Source organism: Sparassis crispa, assembly GCF_003851025.1.
Source record: "Sparassis crispa DNA, contig_000004F, whole genome shotgun sequence".
NCBI lineage: Eukaryota > Fungi > Basidiomycota > Agaricomycetes > Polyporales > Sparassidaceae > Sparassis > Sparassis crispa.
This window is the reverse complement of record NW_020939751.1, coordinates 782360-799617: the sequence shown is the minus strand read 5'-3', so window position 1 is coordinate 799617 and position 17258 is coordinate 782360. Positions and strand designations below refer to the sequence as shown.

At 52.8% G+C, this 17258-nt stretch overlaps 4 protein-coding genes across 4 annotated transcripts; all 4 read left to right on the top strand.

Annotated features, from left to right (window-relative positions):
- Window positions 1-446: 446 nt before the first annotated feature.
- Window positions 447-5136, top strand: SCP_0502730 (Structural maintenance of chromosomes protein; the record flags this gene model as incomplete). The annotated part of the gene is made up of 24 exons (XM_027758338.1): window positions 447-752; window positions 802-904; window positions 957-968; window positions 1027-1132; window positions 1191-1420; window positions 1472-1481; window positions 1533-1572; window positions 1629-1868; window positions 1925-2005; window positions 2059-2202; window positions 2266-2828; window positions 2883-2979; window positions 3040-3197; window positions 3249-3344; window positions 3399-3513; window positions 3569-3688; window positions 3747-3902; window positions 3959-4096; window positions 4152-4267; window positions 4321-4423; window positions 4476-4634; window positions 4689-4830; window positions 4884-4939; window positions 4993-5136. 24 exons carry the CDS (start codon window positions 447-449, stop codon window positions 5134-5136), a joined length of 3435 nt encoding a protein of 1144 aa, XP_027614139.1.
- A 657-nt stretch (window positions 5137-5793) lies between these two features.
- On the top strand, window positions 5794-10163 carry SCP_0502720 (hypothetical protein; the record flags this gene model as incomplete). The annotated part of the gene is made up of 11 exons (XM_027758337.1): window positions 5794-7493; window positions 7543-7723; window positions 7964-8148; window positions 8213-8254; window positions 8317-8541; window positions 8597-8756; window positions 8812-9025; window positions 9077-9410; window positions 9477-9665; window positions 9749-9989; window positions 10089-10163. The coding sequence occupies 11 exons, from the start codon at window positions 5794-5796 to the stop codon at window positions 10161-10163; spliced, it is 3546 nt and encodes a 1181-aa protein (XP_027614138.1).
- Window positions 10164-10964: 801 nt separating this feature from the next.
- On the top strand, window positions 10965-12886 carry SCP_0502710 (Isocitrate lyase; the record flags this gene model as incomplete). The annotated part of the gene is made up of 6 exons (XM_027758336.1): window positions 10965-11027; window positions 11082-11245; window positions 11311-11426; window positions 11482-12509; window positions 12570-12707; window positions 12761-12886. The coding sequence occupies 6 exons, from the start codon at window positions 10965-10967 to the stop codon at window positions 12884-12886; spliced, it is 1635 nt and encodes a 544-aa protein (XP_027614137.1).
- A 1803-nt stretch (window positions 12887-14689) lies between these two features.
- Window positions 14690-15644, top strand: SCP_0502700 (hypothetical protein; the record flags this gene model as incomplete). The annotated part of the gene is made up of 2 exons (XM_027758335.1): window positions 14690-15479; window positions 15553-15644. The coding sequence occupies 2 exons, from the start codon at window positions 14690-14692 to the stop codon at window positions 15642-15644; spliced, it is 882 nt and encodes a 293-aa protein (XP_027614136.1).
- Window positions 15645-17258: the final 1614 nt, after the last annotated feature.

The following is a 17258-nucleotide window of genomic DNA, read 5'->3' as shown; positions in this document are numbered from 1 at the left end:
TTGTAGACTTGCGTGCAGCCTGCAAGCGCCGACATACCCGCGATAGCTGTAGGGAATAAAGTTTTCCTAGTGTTCACACGGTTCTAAGCATGTATTAATTTTCTTTACCACGCCACAATTAAATTTGCCTTGGTTCAGAAGGAATAATCCTGTGGCAGGTGCTCTTGCAGATTTAGTTGCGGTCCTTGAAGTCTAAGTTTTGCTGGACATTCTTAAGTGCCAGTGCATTGTATCTACCAAGGTTGAAGAAAGAATTTTCACAGTGATTTAATTTCTGAGTGTCCATATTATTTGCCTGTGTTGGGGATTGGTGGGGGATTTGTTGTGCAACGGACGATCCTTCTAAACCGTTTATGGGAGCAGACACAAACACTGCCAAATATACCCGTCCGACGGGAACGCGTCGCGTCACGGTCGCGTCGTTTGGTAACACTTTTACAACCACCATGCCGCCCAAGCGCGCCATTACCATACACAGCGACGACGAAGGGTCCGCACCAGAGAGCTCCCCAGCCTCCAAGCGCGCGCGCACCCAGGAGGATAGCGACACCGGGCTCGCGTCCCGGCCTAAGCGGGCCACCAAGGGCAAGGGAAAGTCCAGGCAGCGCACAGAGGAGGCCGTGGATCTGGTAGACGAGGAGGAGGACGCCGTTGAGCAGACTGCACCAGACGAAGATGAGGAGAAGAGATTTGAGGAAGAGCATGAGGAGGAGATCCGGGAGAACCTCATGTCGAAGGGCAAGGCACAGGGGGTAAGCGTCAGCCCTGTACTTGCTTTCTGCTAACTTAAATTTCGTGTAGGGCATCGCGGAGATGGGTATCATCGAGTCTATTGAAATGCACCAGTTCATGTGTCACAAGTACTTGACGTTCCAATTTGGGCCTCAAATTAACTTCATTATCGGTGAGTGCATATATGCTCAACGCGAAGACCGACTGTCTTATCCCTTATGCAGGCCATAACGGAAGTAAGCTCTATTCATGATGCCCCGAGTGATATACGATGCCAATGATCGCGTTGTACAGGCGGCAAGAGCGCTGTACTTTCTGCGCTTACCGTGGCTCTTGGAGGCAAAGCAAACTCTACCGGACGTGGGAGCGGTTTGAAGTCATTTATTCGCGAAGGACAATCGTGCGTCGTACTAAAATCAACTTACGTGCTGACGCAGTCCTCAATCGGTGTTATTAAGGGTGGCCGAAGTTACTGTTTGTCTCAAGAATCAGGGCGAAGAAGCTTACAAGCCCAAAGATTATGGCAAGACTATCGTTATTACTCGCCGTTTCACCAGGGAAGGATCTTCTAGTTATAAAATTAAAAGCAAGGAAGGGAAGGTCGTCTCTACCAAACGAGAGGAGTTGTCCGCTATCTGTGATCACATGAATATTCAGGTTGACAATCCCATGAACATTCTCACTCAAGGTGCATATAACCGTTTCTTCTCCTTTCGTCTTCACTAACGTTTGCCGACAGATGCTGCCAGGTGATTAGGTCGCGCTGGTATTGCCTCGTAGTTCTCTAATCGGTTCTTCAGGCAGTTTTTGAGCGCATCACAGCCTGCCGACAAATACAAGGTAAAAAGTTCTTGTCGATGTTTCTGACAGCACGCTAAAATTATCCGTTCGCACAGTTCTTCCTCCGTGGCACGCAACTCAGCCAGCTGAGCGAGGAATACCAAACGTGTCTGGAGAACATCAGTCAAACCCAGAAGGTTTTGAAGCGCAAATCGGAAGTCATTCCGGATTTGCAAGATGCGTTGGAAGAAGCGACTGCGCGCTTTCGGGAGGCCAACAAGGCCCGTGAGCAGAGGCACAAGGCCGACGAGTTGAAGAAGGAGCTTGCGTGGGCCCATGTCCAGACCAAGCAGGATGTAAGTCTGTATCACGTTCTCATGTATCATGTTCCTGATGGCTACTTTTTAATCAGGAACTGCAAGAGAAGCTCGAAGAAGCAGCCAAACTATCTCGTCGCTTGCCGAAAATCCGAGAGCAGATCGCTGCTGCCAATGTACGCTTCCTTGCGCTGCAATGCACGTATCTTCATCAATGGACTTCCTACAGAAAGAGTTCGAAGAGAGTTCACAACTGGTTCAGGCTTACGAGGAGGAAAATCACAATCTTGGTTCCATTGGGCACCTCCATGAGATGAGGAACGAGATAAATTCCAAATTGAAGACAAACAAGCAGAAGCTGGCGACCATGAACGTGTGTTGTGTCCACCTTCTCCCATGACTTTTCCACGCTAACCCTGTAACGGAATCTCTGCAGAATGAGGAAAAGGAGATGCTTAGGGGCTTGAAAAGGGTGAACGACGCGATTGCAAACCTTGATGCCAGGATCCAGGAAGAAGTGAAGAAGGACGAGGATGCTAGCAAGGAAAGGCGGGACGATCTGAACCGTCGACTGGAAGAGGCGAAAGTCTCGTGTGACCAGGCTGAACGGCAGCTTCAAGATCTCAAGGACGAGCGCCAGCAGAGGGGTCCAGAGACCGAGAAAATCAAGCAGGACATACAGAAGCTCAATCAAGAACGCGAGCAGCTCAAACGTAGCATCGTAGAGTGCCAGGAGCAAGTGCGGATGTGCGTTGAGCGCGAGCGCAACAAAGTAGCGAGGTTTGGCACGAACATGGACAGAGTGATGGCAGATATCCAACGAACGAGATGGCATGGGAATAAACCTGTCGGGCCATTTGGATTGTTCGTTGGCGTCAAGGATCCGGCTCAATGGGCTCCGATTATACGCGTTCAACTGGGGGCCCTTATGAGTGGATTTGCGGTAACTGACGCTCGGGATCGCAAAACACTCGAAAAGTTGTTAAAGGGCCATGGCAAGTGAGTGTTACTTCATCCTGGAGGCGAGAACATGCTGATGGAGTTGAATCAAAGCCGGAACCCGTCCATTGTCATCTCCGAGGTTGACTTGTTCGACTATAGTCGAGGAGAGCCACCAGAGGGATACCTCACTGTTTTGCGCGCTCTAGAGGTATAAATTCTCGAATAACTTGGTGTAGTATATGCTCTGACTGATCATCCTACATGTTAGATCTCTGACGAGTACATCCTGCGTGTCTTGATTAATCAAGCGCACGTCGAGGGCACGTTCCTTGCTCCTACCCGTTCGGATGCAGACAGCGTCTTGTTACAGTATGGACGCGGTGGGACGGCTTGGTCAGGCGATCTGTACAACGTCCGCCGTTTCCCGTGAGTGCTCTATATATTTTTTTTCGTGGACATCGACTGAGCCCTGCACAGTGAGGGGGGTGGACAGTCATCTGTCATTCATGCGCTTAGCATGGGCGACCCAAGGCAGCAGCTGTTCACCGGCAATGATGCCACAGCGGATAAGCAGTGAGTCACGATAGGTGCCATTCATCGATGTTCGTCTAAATATGACCCGTCTAGACGTTGGCAAGAACGTGGGATGAAGCTCGAGCAGCAGTACAACTTGCTGAGTCAGCAGATAGATCAGCTCAAGCAGACGGAGACGCAGAAGGATAGGGAAGCCCGGAGTCTTGCTGTTTGTGCCCAGTTAATGCAACCAGCATTGTCGCGTACTCACTCGCGTTGTGCAGAAACAAGAGAGCGACATGTTGCGACGATCCAGAGGACTGAAGGACCAGCGTGACTCCCTCCAAATCCAAGTCAACAATGATATGCCCGTTGGAATTTCTGGACTCCAGGATTCCAGAGCTGTGCGTAGCTGTCTGCTGAACTTCGCTTATTCGTTCTGACACGTTCTACTGGAACTAGGACATGGTGAAGGAAAAGGAGGCTTATGAAAGCCAGTGGCAGACTCTCGACAAAGAGAGGAAGGAAGTCAACGAAGCGCAGCGTCCCTTGTTGGAGGAAGCCAACGTTATTAAGAAGCAGATAGAGGAGTTTTCGGAGCTACAAGTTGGCATACAGGTCCATGCTTCTGACACCGCCCATACGAAGCATACGCTAACGACGGCTACCTCTAGAACAAAATTAGTGTTGAGGCGGTGAGACGGCTGAATGCGCAGAACACGGCAACGCATTTCAGCGAGAAACTTCAGGCTGAGGAGGCCAAGGTCACCACTGCTGAGGACGTGGTGAAGACTTTACAGACAGAGTTTGAGGTAATCTGTAACCTGTTTCAACGACTCGTCATGTCTCACTGAATGACTGTCGCAGCAATGGACAGCCAAGGCGACGGAGTACTGTGAACGCTTCGAGAACCCTCGTAAGGCTGAAGACGTACAGAAGAATTTGGAAGCCGTTCAGACAGCCCTTCGCGAGCGTGAGAAGAAGTGAGTTGGCTCCGCTCACTACTTTGTCTACCTTGCAAACGTGTGTGATGCAGGCAAGGCGCTACAGTCGAAGATATGACGATAGAAGTCAACAAGAAGAAGGCTGCGCTGGAGACTGCCAAGAAGGACTTGAAAAACATGCTATCTTTGAACAGGGTATTTTGTTATCAGTAGCCTTGCAGTCCACCGCTGACTCTTGCGCTTCAAGGCCCTTCGGAGATCTGTGAAAGTCCGTCTTGCTAAGTGGCATGAGTTTCGCCGTCACATCGCCCTCCGTTGCAAAGTGTACTTCTCGTACCATCTCTCGAACCGTGGCTACTACGGCAAAGTTTTGTTTGACCATGTCAACGGCTCTCTACAGCTGAAGGTAGGCGCCGAGTTCTATGCCAATAGTTATTGGCTAACCATGTTTTGTCCGCAGGTGCAAACGGACGATCAGACATCCACGCAAAATTCGAGGGAGAAGGATCCGCGCTCGCTCTCTGGTGGAGAGAAGTCGTTTTCCACCATTTGTCTCCTGCTGTCACTCTGGGAGTCCATCGGTTGTCCTATTCGGTGCCTTGGTCAGTGTCCCATCATGATCCTAACAGGATCACCTGCTAATGGCTACCCGCAGATGAGTTCGATGTGTTCATGGATGCTGTGAATCGCCGTATCAGTATGAGGATGATGGTGGGTCATCAGGTCCGTTTACTGTAGTGCAACTACTGAGTTGTCGTCGCCAGATCGACACTGCCAACTCGTCCAACAACAAGCAGTACGTCCTGATCACCCCGCAAGATATGACCAACATCCACGTCTCACCCTCCGTGCGCGTGCACCGCATGACCGACCCCGAGCGCGGCCAGGGTGTGCTGGCATTCCAGTGAGCGTAGTCGTAAATCAGTTTTCTGAAGAGATGGTGTTGTGGTGGTGATACCTTAGCTCGTGCTGAATGCGCTTTGTTTTCATATTCTACTCCCCGTTACCCTTATTTCTTGCAGTATCTTAGAAGTTGGTGTAGTATAATAGAGTTGAGAAGATTCGAAGCTGCTTTCCTCACCGGCCTCACCGGTCAAGGGATGCCACTTCATGGCCACGTGATCGCGTTCTTCTACGGACATTTCCGCGGTTGACCTCCTCTATCCGTGATCACCTCATACGCGCGACATATTCTTGGAATTTTTGCACATACGCAGCTTGTACGCACTGAAACATTTTGCGAGCGATCTTTTGAAGTTGTAGCAGCGCGTCATTTTCTTAGATGTGAGTGCTTCGCAGTCGCGACGCGTTCTTCGCCGCTGAGATTTGGGCCAGGACGAGCAGGCCACCCAAAGCATTTTCAGCTGCATGTCCTCATGAGGGATGCACGTACCAGACAAACTCCAGGGATAAGAAGGCCCTCCATAACAATCTCAGCTCTCACAGTTCCAATTACCACAACTCGAAGACTTCGATACGGTACGAAGGTGTGGATATCTCTGTCACGCGTTTTCGCGTTAGTGCATGATATGGCGCTCACGTCATGCGCAGGCAAACTGGTTTTTATGCATCGGGACCCCGCTACGCAGAGGATGAATTGTCTCTGTGGGCGGTTCTCCTCCAGAAGCACTCAGGACCTCCGTGCTCACGTGGCGAAGGAACATAAGAGGCCTGGTGCCTCTGACACAAATGAGAGCAGCAACGGCAGACACAGCATTTTCACCCCCACAGACGTCGCCTTGCTCCCCGTCACGCGCCTGTCTGACTCACCATCTTCAGGCTCCATCAGGATGTCTGTCGACTCTGTCCAGTCGCCTGAACCTTCACCCCCGTGTGAAGTCGTTCGTCTGCCCAGACCTCATCAGAAGCATAGGCCTGCGTACGCGAAAAGCGCCAGCAATGCTACTGATCAGTCATCTTCCGGGAGGAAGTACCGGATGGAGAAATCATCAAGCATACAGGCTGCTCCCACCGCTCGTCCCTTCAAGGATCTCGCTGGCCGCATTGATCATCCATTAATGTCCTCGAAAACTGTGAGGAAACAAGCGGGGCCTTCCAGATCAAATGCCGGCGCCGCTAGCTCCTCGAAATTATCTGCTCGTGCCCCGTCTCCCACCCCATCGTATGAATACCTTAGTGATCATGATATGCCATACGACATTGCATCCCAGCCATCTCCAGATAATCGCAAGATTCCTGGCAAGGTGATGGCCAGGCTCAGTTCCTTTGTTCCACCTCCGCATCCTGGCCTGTCTTCGAAGAAACGCAAGTCTGAAACGCATCCCAGTGCCTCCGAGTCCAAGGCTAGAGTGAAGCACACGATGCCTACGTTCGGAGAGAGCATCAGTGCAGGTCGACACACCCCTTATTTGGTCAGCGCTTCGAAACACAAGCATGATGTGTCGTCGTCCACGCGTCCATCGATCGCTCCAAGGGCCTTCGCTAGTCACTCGGTTCTGAAGGCTGTCGAACGAGAGCTTCCTCCTCCACTTCGAGACTTGAATAAGGCTAAGAGCACAGCCACCCGCGGTTCCCCTACGTTCGGTTCTTCCTCCGCAAGAGTATCCATGCCCGCCCCACGCGTTGTCGAACCGTCATCATCTCCTATACCTACGAGAGCATCTATGGTGGTACCACATGTGGTTGGCCCATCATCATCTCCTCCGCCTGCGCCTCCACGAGTCGTGGTCGACGTCTCGACGTCTACCACAGCACCCAGAGTGCCTCCAAATACCAGCTCCAAGTCGCGCGTGGACAACCAAGCAGTTGCCACCACAGCCATCTGTAATTCTTGCCACAAACCGGTTGTTCGCGCGCAGTTCGAGCGTGCTTACAAGCTGTGCGCCTCGTGCCGTGAGAAGGCGCGCGAGTACCAGAAGAAGAGGAAGGAATGCAAGCATCAGAATGGATTCCAGGAGTTCATCGCACAGTTTCGAGAGGCGCACAGTGTGCAACGTCCTGTCCAGCCACGCGTTGACGAAAACGGGCACGCTGTGAGCATGTTGGGGAAGAGGAAGGCGGAGAGCGAGGATACTCTACTTGCGCGGAAGAAGCGCGTGGATACCTGGAGAGACGTCGTAGAATACCAAACCGAGGACGCGTTCTACGCTGCCGTGGAGCTAAAGCTCAAAGAATGCCAACTGAACGATGGGGACGTCGACTTGCTGGACATGCATATCGGATTCGCGAGGGTCAAGCCCCCCAGCACAACAGTGCAGAATACTTTCGACGCAGTGGAAGCGAGGCTCAAAGGATTGGGCTTCCCGTGAGTATCTTTCAATATCTTCCTCTATAGTTTACTCACGCTTGCGAAGGCTCACAGGTAGGGGAACCATGATGGTAACCGACAAGATGCAGGTTTCTAAGCGTCGTTGTAGATGCAAAGGGATGCCTAAGATTAACGTTACAGGGGACGACATTGTCCGAGGGAAGTGCGGGGGAACGATTGAACTGAAAGTCGACCTGGACGAAGAGCATCAGGCGGACCTGGGCATCGTAGGAATAAATGTCATATTGAAGGTTGTGCATCGGTAGGTCTGCAGTGTCGGGCGTGGAGGTCTTCTACCTGACCAGTCTATTTACGTAATATGCGATCCTTCCTCTCACCTTTGTTCTTCAATACATAGTTATGTTTGAGGAGACTGTATGCAGCTGTACATATGTTTCAAGGAAGTCCTTTCAGGCGCTTGTTAGACCTAACCCTAGACTCTGTCTTTGAGCGAAGGGAACGCGTAGCGGGCGCTTCATTACCTCCTTCACGCCAGCCCAAGTGCACGCAACTCTCTTATTTCATCTCTTTCACATACCTTTCTCTTACCATTATTTCATTTCGGGTTCCAGCTAGAAACGCATCTGTTATTATACTTGAAATTGTGGGTAGCAACATCATCTACTGGAGGGTGTTGCACGGAAGGGACGAGGTGTGTGTATATACTGTGCGGGAATGGCTTTCACGCTGTGCGAATTTCATCCGGACCTTTTCAGGAATAACTGTTTCCACTGCTTCACGGTGAACAACCGTGTCAGGTCTGTGTCACGTTGAACAGCCTGTGGTGAACCCGACAGATGGCTCAACCATTGCGCCCAAGGCCACTGCCGCCAGTGCTGCTGGTTGTACTAGTACCCGTCGCAGCTTGGTTCCTACTCCGACCCCTTCTTGATCCATTACCTCAATTACCCGCTCTGTATGCGTGCGTGGGCTTCTCGCTGTTCGCCCTTCTCGCAACCTTGTATCTCGTGCCCGCGCTCGGGGACACCTTCTTGCGAGCCAACCTCAAAGGGAGAGACTTATTGAAAACTTATGATACGCCCATGTCAGTTTTCCAGTATGTTTATCGCCTATATGAGGTACTGAGGCCTTTGTCATAGTCCAGAGAGTCTCGGACTCGTCTGCGCATCCATTTATGTACTCCTCTTAATTCTTTTCATTCCGTTTGCATTCTCAGATTCTTTTGGAAACCACAACAATGCTATCAAGGGCAGGAAACACAGAGAAGGGCTGGTACTCACCGAGTTCCCGCACCACCAGGTCAGCGGTACCGGTGGCTATCTGTTACTACGCTGTGAATTCATGTTTCTCCCAGCTATCCGTATATCTGTCTTCACTACTTGCGCTCCTATTAGCGACGATGCTAGGCTTTCTAGACGATGTATTCGATATACGATGGCGACACAAGATACCCATTCCGATCATCGCGTCTATCCCGCTCTTGATCATCTACTATTCCGAGCACGGAACCACTGATGTCGTCGTCCCAATCCCTCTAAGATGGCTAATAGGTTCACTCATACACCTAGGCGCGTTTCTGTCCTTCAATTCTCTCTTGCTGATGCTGATCAGGATTGTAGGCCCTTTATATTACGTTTACATGTCTCTGCTCTCCATCTTCTGCACAAACAGTATCAATATTCTTGCGGGGATCAACGGCTCGGAGGTCAGCCAGGCTTTCATCATCACGCTCTCGGTCATCCTCAACGACCTGCTCTACCTCCCCTGGCCAGTCGGTTTCCGCGTAGTGCTGCCGCTGCATGTCCTCGGCCACCCTGCGGAGGTCGAGGTTGGCGGAGTGTGGAGCGCAGGCATGGCGTATGGCAGCAGAATATTGGTTGAACGCCATCTGTTCAGCTTATACTTTATGCTTCCGCTCCTGGCCGTGTGCGCGGGCTTCATGTATCACAATTGGTGAGCGAAGAGCAGCCTATTTCCCGAAATATGGCGGGTAGATAGACGTTGACGCCGCGTGCACAGGTACCCCGCACGCGTCTTCCCCGGGGACACACTCTGCTACGTGACGGGCATGGCATTCGCCGTCGTGGGGATCCAGGCGCACTTCTCCAAGACGCTCCTGCTGTTCTTCCTCCCGCAGATCTTCAACTTCGTTCTCTCGTGCCCACAACTTTTCGGACTTGTTCCGTGTCCGCGACATCGCGTGCCTAGGTACGCCTCACCTATCATGCATGCACCGCAACCCCTACTATTAGTCGGGATGCAATCGCCGAATACTGATCTGCCTACGGTAGGTTCGACCCCGACTCGGGTCTGCTCACGCCCTCGCACGCCGAGTTCAAGGATCGCCCGCCGTCGCGCATCGCAACGCTCGTTCTACGCGTCTTCGCCGCGCTGGGGCTCGTGGAGCTCACGACGGACACGAAGACGGGCGCCGTCTCGCGCACGACTAACCTCACGATCTTGAACGTATTTCTCCTCCGGCTCGGGCCGATGAGGGAGGACGCGCTGGTCAAGGTGCTGATGTGCTCGCAGGTGCGTCTCCGTGCGTGTGTAGCTGCCCAGGCGTGGTCTGGCCTCTGGGCTGCGCTGCTTCGACGGAGCTGACGGATGTGTTTGGCTTTTTACTTCCAGGTGGGTGGGAGCGTGCTGGCGTTTGTGGTGCGGTACGGCCTCGCGTGGCTGGTGTACGACGGGAACCGGAGGTAGACTTGTAATGCTAGCGCAGTCCAGAACCGAGGGGCGGGGCACGCCGCCGGGTGTGGGGTATCGGAGCCCCGCACTGCTCGTCCGTCGCCCGGAAGTCTGCTTGAAAGATTCCGCGCGCCAGCCCGCATCCGCCGCCCTTGCAGCGAAATGGAAGCTGGCGCTCCGGTTATAGACGATGCCGAGGCAACTGCGGTGCGTGCATGTTCCCTTTCCCTCATTTTCAGTGCCTTCGGAGGCGTTCGGACTGAGACTCCTTGCATCACATCTGATGGAATTGACGATTCCGGGATGTGACTCCGCGACGGAGTCAAGGAAAGTCAAATTGGATGCTGCATCCTGCAATGCGTGCACCCGCTCAATGTCCGAAGAGTTCATATGGTGCCCGCTCTGAGTTATGGAGGAGGCAGACATTTGTCGGTCGCACCCACTACTCGACGTGAAAAACTGGTAGAGATTGAAAACGAAATCCGAGTAAGAACTTCAGGAGTATGTTGTGGTGTAAAAACATAAGATGACTGCTCCGCGACACTCATATCCACCAATCAAGCATTCTGACCGAGAAGAGAGCGCAATGAAATTCTCGAGTCGGCCGAAAGGCTTGAGGGAGGCCGAGCCACGACGCCGCTGCATCGGGATCCGCCGTGGCTCATTTAGGGCAATCCAATCACATGTACGCCTGGACTGGGACCAAGACGTGGGTTCTAGCCAAGCGAGCAGTGAAATAACAGAACGTCCTCGTTTTCTCGAGTATCCATTCCCTTTCTCTCCACCACCGACATTCCCGCCGACTTCGAGCTCACCATGTCCTACAACGAGCGCGCTGCTTTTCAGGCCGAGGTCGCCAGCGTCGAGCGATGGTGGAAGGTCAGTGTTTTCGTATATCCCGTTGCGCTCCCCCCTGAACCCGGTCGTCTGCAGGAGCCCCGCTTCGCAAAGGCGAAGCGGCCATACACCGCCGCACAGGTCGTCTCGAAGCGCGGGACGCTCCCCATCTCCTACCCCTCCGATGTGCAGGGCAAGAAGCTCTGGGCTATCCTTTCGGAGCGTTTCAAGCAGGGTACACCCTCACATACCTATGGAGCGTGAGTCATTCAATGTCCGATTCTTTTCTAGTCAAGTAGCTCAACGTACTCGCCGTGTTCTCTAGCCTGGATCCAGTGCAGGTGACCCAGATGGCCAAGTATCTTGAGTCCGTTTACGTCTCCGGCTGGCAATCTTCCAGCACGGCGTCCTCCACCAACGAGCCCGGTCCTGATCTCGCAGGTGCGCATATACCCAGTGTATGCCTTCGAATTGACCTTAATACAACAATACGCAGATTATCCTTCAAACACTGTTCCGAACAAGGTCGAGCATCTTTTCATGGCTCAGCTGTTCCACGACCGCAAGCAGCGGGAGGCGCGTTCCAGCCTGACGGAGGAACAACTGGCAAAGACACCATACATTGACTATCTTCGCCCTATAGTCGCAGACGCAGACACTGGTCACGGTGGTCTCACAGCGACCATGAAGCTTGCGAAGATGTTCGTCGAGAAGGGTGCCGCTGGAATCCACATTGAGGATCAGGCACCTGGTACGAAGAAGTGCGGGCACATGGCTGGGAAAGTGCTTGTGCCCATCTCGGAGCACATAAACCGTCTGGTCGCGATCCGTTTGCAGTTCGACATCATGGGCGTGAGCAACCTCGTCATCGCGCGCACGGACTCGGAGGCGGCGACGCTCATCACGACGAATGTCGATGAGCGCGATCACCCCTTCATTCTCGGGTCCACGAACTCGAGCCTTCCCCCGCTGGTTGCTGTGCTGAGCGAGGCCGAGCGCGCAGGCAAGACGGGCGAAGAACTTGAGGCAGTTGAGGAGCAGTGGATGGCCGCCGCGCAGATCCAGCTCTTCTCCACGACGCTCGCGAACGCACTCAAGGCGCAGACAAACGCATCGCCGGCGACCCTCCAGCGCTTCGCGAGCCGCGTTGTGCACGTGTCGTACCCCACGGCCGTTGAGATCGCTAAGAAGGAGTTCGGCTTGCGCACCGTGCCCCACTGGGACTGGGATGCACCCCGCACGCGCGAGGGCTTCTACCGCTACCAGGGCGGCACCCAGTGCGCGATCAACCGCGCGGTCGCGTTCGCGCCTTACGCCGACTTGCTGTGGATGGAGACGAAGTCGCCGATCCTTGCGCAGGCGAGGGAGTTCGCGGAGGGCGTGCACGCGGTGTACCCCCAGCAGTGGCTCGCGTACAACCTCAGCCCGTCATTCAACTGGGACGCCGCGGGCCTAGGCCCGGACGATATGAAGAACTATGTCTGGGAGCTCGGAAAGCTTGGATTCGTGTGGCAGTTCATTACGGTGCGTGCTCGTTGATCCCAGTGTGGAATGGAAACAGTTCTTGACGTTTCCTGCGTACAGCTTGCTGGACTCCACTCGAACGCCTACATCAGCGATCTATTCGCGCGGGCGTTCGCGACCGAGGGCATGAAGGCCTACGTGGAGCTCATTCAGCGCCGCGAGCGTGACATTGGATGTGATGTGCTCACTCATCAGAAGGTACGTCGCTGCCGCTGGTGTTTTGATGGAGACTTATATTATCTTGCTTGCAGTGGAGCGGGGCAGACTACATGGACAACCTCATGAAGACCGTCACCGGAGGCGTGTCGTCCACCGCGGCTATGGGCAAGGGCGTCACGGAGTCGCAGTTCGGTCAGGGCCCGAAGAGCAAACTGTGAAGCGGTTTGAGTGCGGATCTGTATTCGTATCTTTTGAGTAGCTTTCATCTGCCTGTTATCAGTTCACGATCGTCAGTGTAAAAACGGATTTCTGATGCAGGGGACAACGTGCCAGGACTCTCACCTTAGCACCATTCCCTCCTTTCAACAAGTGCGAATTTCGCAAGAACGACGACAGTCAAGACTTTGGTGGAGGCTGTTGGCGTTGGCAAAATACAGCATGAGTAGTAACGACTCGGATTGAGAACGACCGTCGACGTGGGCATTTCGTGGGCATTTCATGTGGGAGTGAGGCGGCCCGTATTCCTGGCGCTCGCACCTGCGAATATGCTCTGCCATCGACTGTTATAGAGCTCCAAACTTGACTTTGTACTACGTGGTGCACGTATCCACCTTACAATAGTCTGGTCCACCCGGTGGTGTACTAGTAGTACTGCAGTGCGCGCAGCAGCGTCTCGATGGTAAGGTTCGTGTAGTCTCCCGAAGGCGAATGGTGGACACTCTACTTCAACCTTTGTATCTCAGGATATCCGTGTCTGACTCATGGACAGGTTGATGTTGTCCCAACCATCATGGTTTCTCGTACGGTGGTTGTCAGATGGATGCTAGCTATTTCAGAGGCAAAGGTGCGAGCGTTCGAACATCGATACCGGACATGGTCTGAGGTCTCACTGATGCGATGGTGGTCTGATTACTCGCCTGTAGAAATGTCGCATGCAGTGCAGCCATCGCCTCGCACTGACAGAGTGCTATCCTCGCATTAGTGAACCTTGAGTGAACCTTCATGAAGACTGGTGCGCGGCTGCGGCCTACCATGTCATGCTGGTGTCCGATCTCTGTTCCGATCACCCTGCCTCCGCGAAAGTTCTCGGTTTCAATTGCAACTTGACACAGTACATGCCAATTGAAGTTTTGGGCAGAGATAGGGACGTGGGTCCGTCTTCTTGGGATTCTCGCGCGCGTACGCTTGTCAGGACGTCCATACTTAATCTGCAAGGTAAGCTCACTTGGAACCGTGTTTCAGGATGACGTGCTGACTTCGGCGATACGCTTAGGCGCACCCAAATTGGTCGACGAGTCTTCATCTCCGGGACTCAATTAAACAATTGAATTTGCTTTGCAAAACAGATTGCGCGTAATGGTTGCGCCGCGATAGCACGGTATGTAGCATCCGTGCGAGTCAACAAATCCGGGTTGGTCTCGAGTGAGGTAATGTACAGCAGGTTTCGTCCCTGTGTCTCCGCAGAGAACTCGGCTCCCTGCCATGAGCGTTCGCTTCCTCGTCCAAGCATGGTGAAATTGGTCCGTTACCGTCAACGACAACTTTGCAACCAACTACTTAGCGTTGCAATTGGGGCCTAGTACAATGTCACATAAGCTCAGGGTTCGATACTTACTCGAGCACAACTTTTAGAGCTTAAAGCCTCGTGGGTGAGGCGCTCTGCTCTTGCGCCCCAGACTGTCCGACCCATCTCTGATATCGCACCTCTAACCACTGTTTACAACTAGGGTTGAAGAACCTGGGTCTGTTAACAAGGTACGTTCTCAAATTTATCGGTAGTGAGCTAGGTTGTATCTCAAGTCCATGAGAACAGATGGGCAACGCTCCATCCTCGGTTTCTAGTGTCGTAAACACCATATGAGAAGCCATCGTATCGTTTGTTATTCGTCCCAATCCAATTGTCCAGGCATTGCGGAAGCACGCAGGTGAGGTGAAATCCGACGCTGCGAAGACATAATCATGACACTTGAGGTGCAGAACAAAGCGTAGCAGAAGAGCCCCCGAAAGCGACTCATCAGGAGATGATTGAAGTTGCAGGCCATACACAAGAAACCGACCAGCGGTTGATAGCACGGATCAATCCTGAGATCTGGCCAACGCAGGAGGAGATCCACTCAGCTATGAAGCGGATTGACTATCAGGACGGCGTTTTCCACTGCGCTGTGGCAGGCATCGCCGGGAGCGGCAAATCCTCACTGATTAATGCCATCCGCGGTCTCTCCAACTCAAAATCGAAGCATCCTGACGCAGCTGAAGTCGGGAGTACCGAGACCACCAGACATGTAACCCGATATCCCGACCCCAACCCGAAGAAACCAGTGGTCTGGTATGACATTCCTGGTGCAGGCACTTTGACTGTCCCTTCCCCGCAATACTTCAATGCACAAGGGCTCTTCCTCTTTGACTGCATCATCGTCCTTTTTGACAACCGATTCACCGAAACCGATGTATCACTCCTACACAATTGCAGTCGCTTCAACATCCCATCGTACATTGTCCGCTCCAAATCCAACCAAGGCATTAAAAACACGGTGGAGGAGATGAGGGAGGATGATGAAGAGTGCGAAGACAGCTTGTTGTATGAGCGGGCGCGGGAGAGGTTTACCGCAAGGGCGAAGGAAAGCGTGAGGGAGAATTTGAGCCGGGCGGGACTGCTTGATCAAAGGGTTTACATTGTATGCCGGGACGGACTGCGAAAAGTCGTCAAGCCGGAGGAGAATTCCCAAGTGAACATCAAGGTGGTCATTGACGAAGAGGTACTGTTGCAGGATTTGCTCAAGGAAGCTTACGATAGACGAGTGGAAGACGCAGGTGAGCATTACACGCTACTTGTGGCAGCGTATTTGATCCGATTGGTTGTATTCGTCGATGTTCTTCTTTGTAGCCGTAGCGAAATCCGCTCTGGCCGAGCGGATAAAACAACTCTGGGCAAGATGTCAATTAGCAGCTCCGCAGTGGGTACCCCACGCGAGCTAATGTGGTCCGCCTACGGAAGACTTTCCATCGGGATGGGTCCTTAAGATTTGAATGGTGGACAGAACGATGCTATCACACTGCGGTGGCGATCGAACTAGATATAGTTTGCTTCATTTTTCTCTCTTTATAGATCACCCCTCAGCTTAACCTCGGAAATTGTAGAATATTGTCGTCTGTGCCAATCTGGTAACCTTGTAACGATGCACGAAGACAAGCGAACTTTACTGAGTCGACTGTAACACTCAGGGTGGAACCGCGCGGAAGTATGGTGGAAGTACGTCGCGGTGATTTTCTGCTGCGAGGGCCGGCGTCTGGGGCTAGGACTGGAAACACCTCTTAACTTTGGATTACCCATTGTAACTTGGGGTGTCTTCGCTGCTGTCCGCTCCTTTGAACAAACTGTGCACGGCGTGAGCAAGGTTGAGGCCTATGTCTTTGTGTCCTTCTATACCATCAAGTTTTGCTGGCTAGGTCGGAAACTTCATCGTAGGGAGGCTTTCTGTCCGGCTACCCACCCCACGATGTTAGGCAGACTGCGACGTCATTTCGGTCGCGCTCGGCTGCCAGCTGCAGGGTTAAACGTCGTACATCCAGTTTTCTCACGCCCGAAGTTATCTGTGGTCGAAGTGAATCTTACATGTTTGGCACAAAGGAGTATCACACCATCCGTCCTCGCCTTCGCGGGGGTTATCACATCCGTCGTCGCTGGTGCAGGTATCGCCCCTGTTGCAGGATGTATCGGACCCGTCGTCTCCAGTGTGGTGGCACCGTGGATAATAGCCAGCTTGTTGACGACCTTCATGTCGTTCTTCATTCGTCCTGATCCAGTTATCGAGGAATTGCAACGGCACGCGCGTAAGGCGAAACTCGACACGGTGAAGACATGATACTCACCTTTGAGCACAGGGCAAGCTGTCGCGGATACATACGAGAAAGAGGAACATTACAACGCAGTAGATCAGCCCTTGATAGCTAAAATTAGTCCAGAAATCTGGCCAACGCAGGCCGAGATTGACATAGCTGAGAATCGGGTCGTATACAAGTATGGTCTTTCCACTACGCGGTTGCGCGCGTCGCTGGGAGGGGAAAATCTCCATTCATCAATGCTAACCAGAGTCTCTCCAACTCGAAATTACAGAGCCTCTATGCTGGGTTTGGCAGTACCGAGACTACCAGAGATGTGACTCGGTATCCCGATCCCATGGAGGATTTATGCACTCCACCCCCCAAGTTCTGTTTTGGGTATCTGTTGTACAAATTGCGATGGCTCAACTTCGTTTTCTCGTCTTCGGGATCTTCCAAGTTGTTAGTGAGCTCTGATGTCAGCTTATCTGTTTGGTCGTTCTTATAGGACCTGAACAGGACGCCGAGTTTCTTCCAGCAGCGAACCATACTGAACACAGCCAACCCGTGTTCGCGCTTCAGTGATCACCGCTTTCATAAGTTTGATTCGTATGATGTGACTTGCATTAATGTTCTAGGAACACCAACCTAATTCCCTCCAGAATTTGGACAACGTCCAAACTGCACTGGATGGATTGATGTGCCTTGCCACAAAGCTGATCTTCTGCATACTCCGTTCCTGCTACCGGAACACCGTCTTGAAGTTTCTAA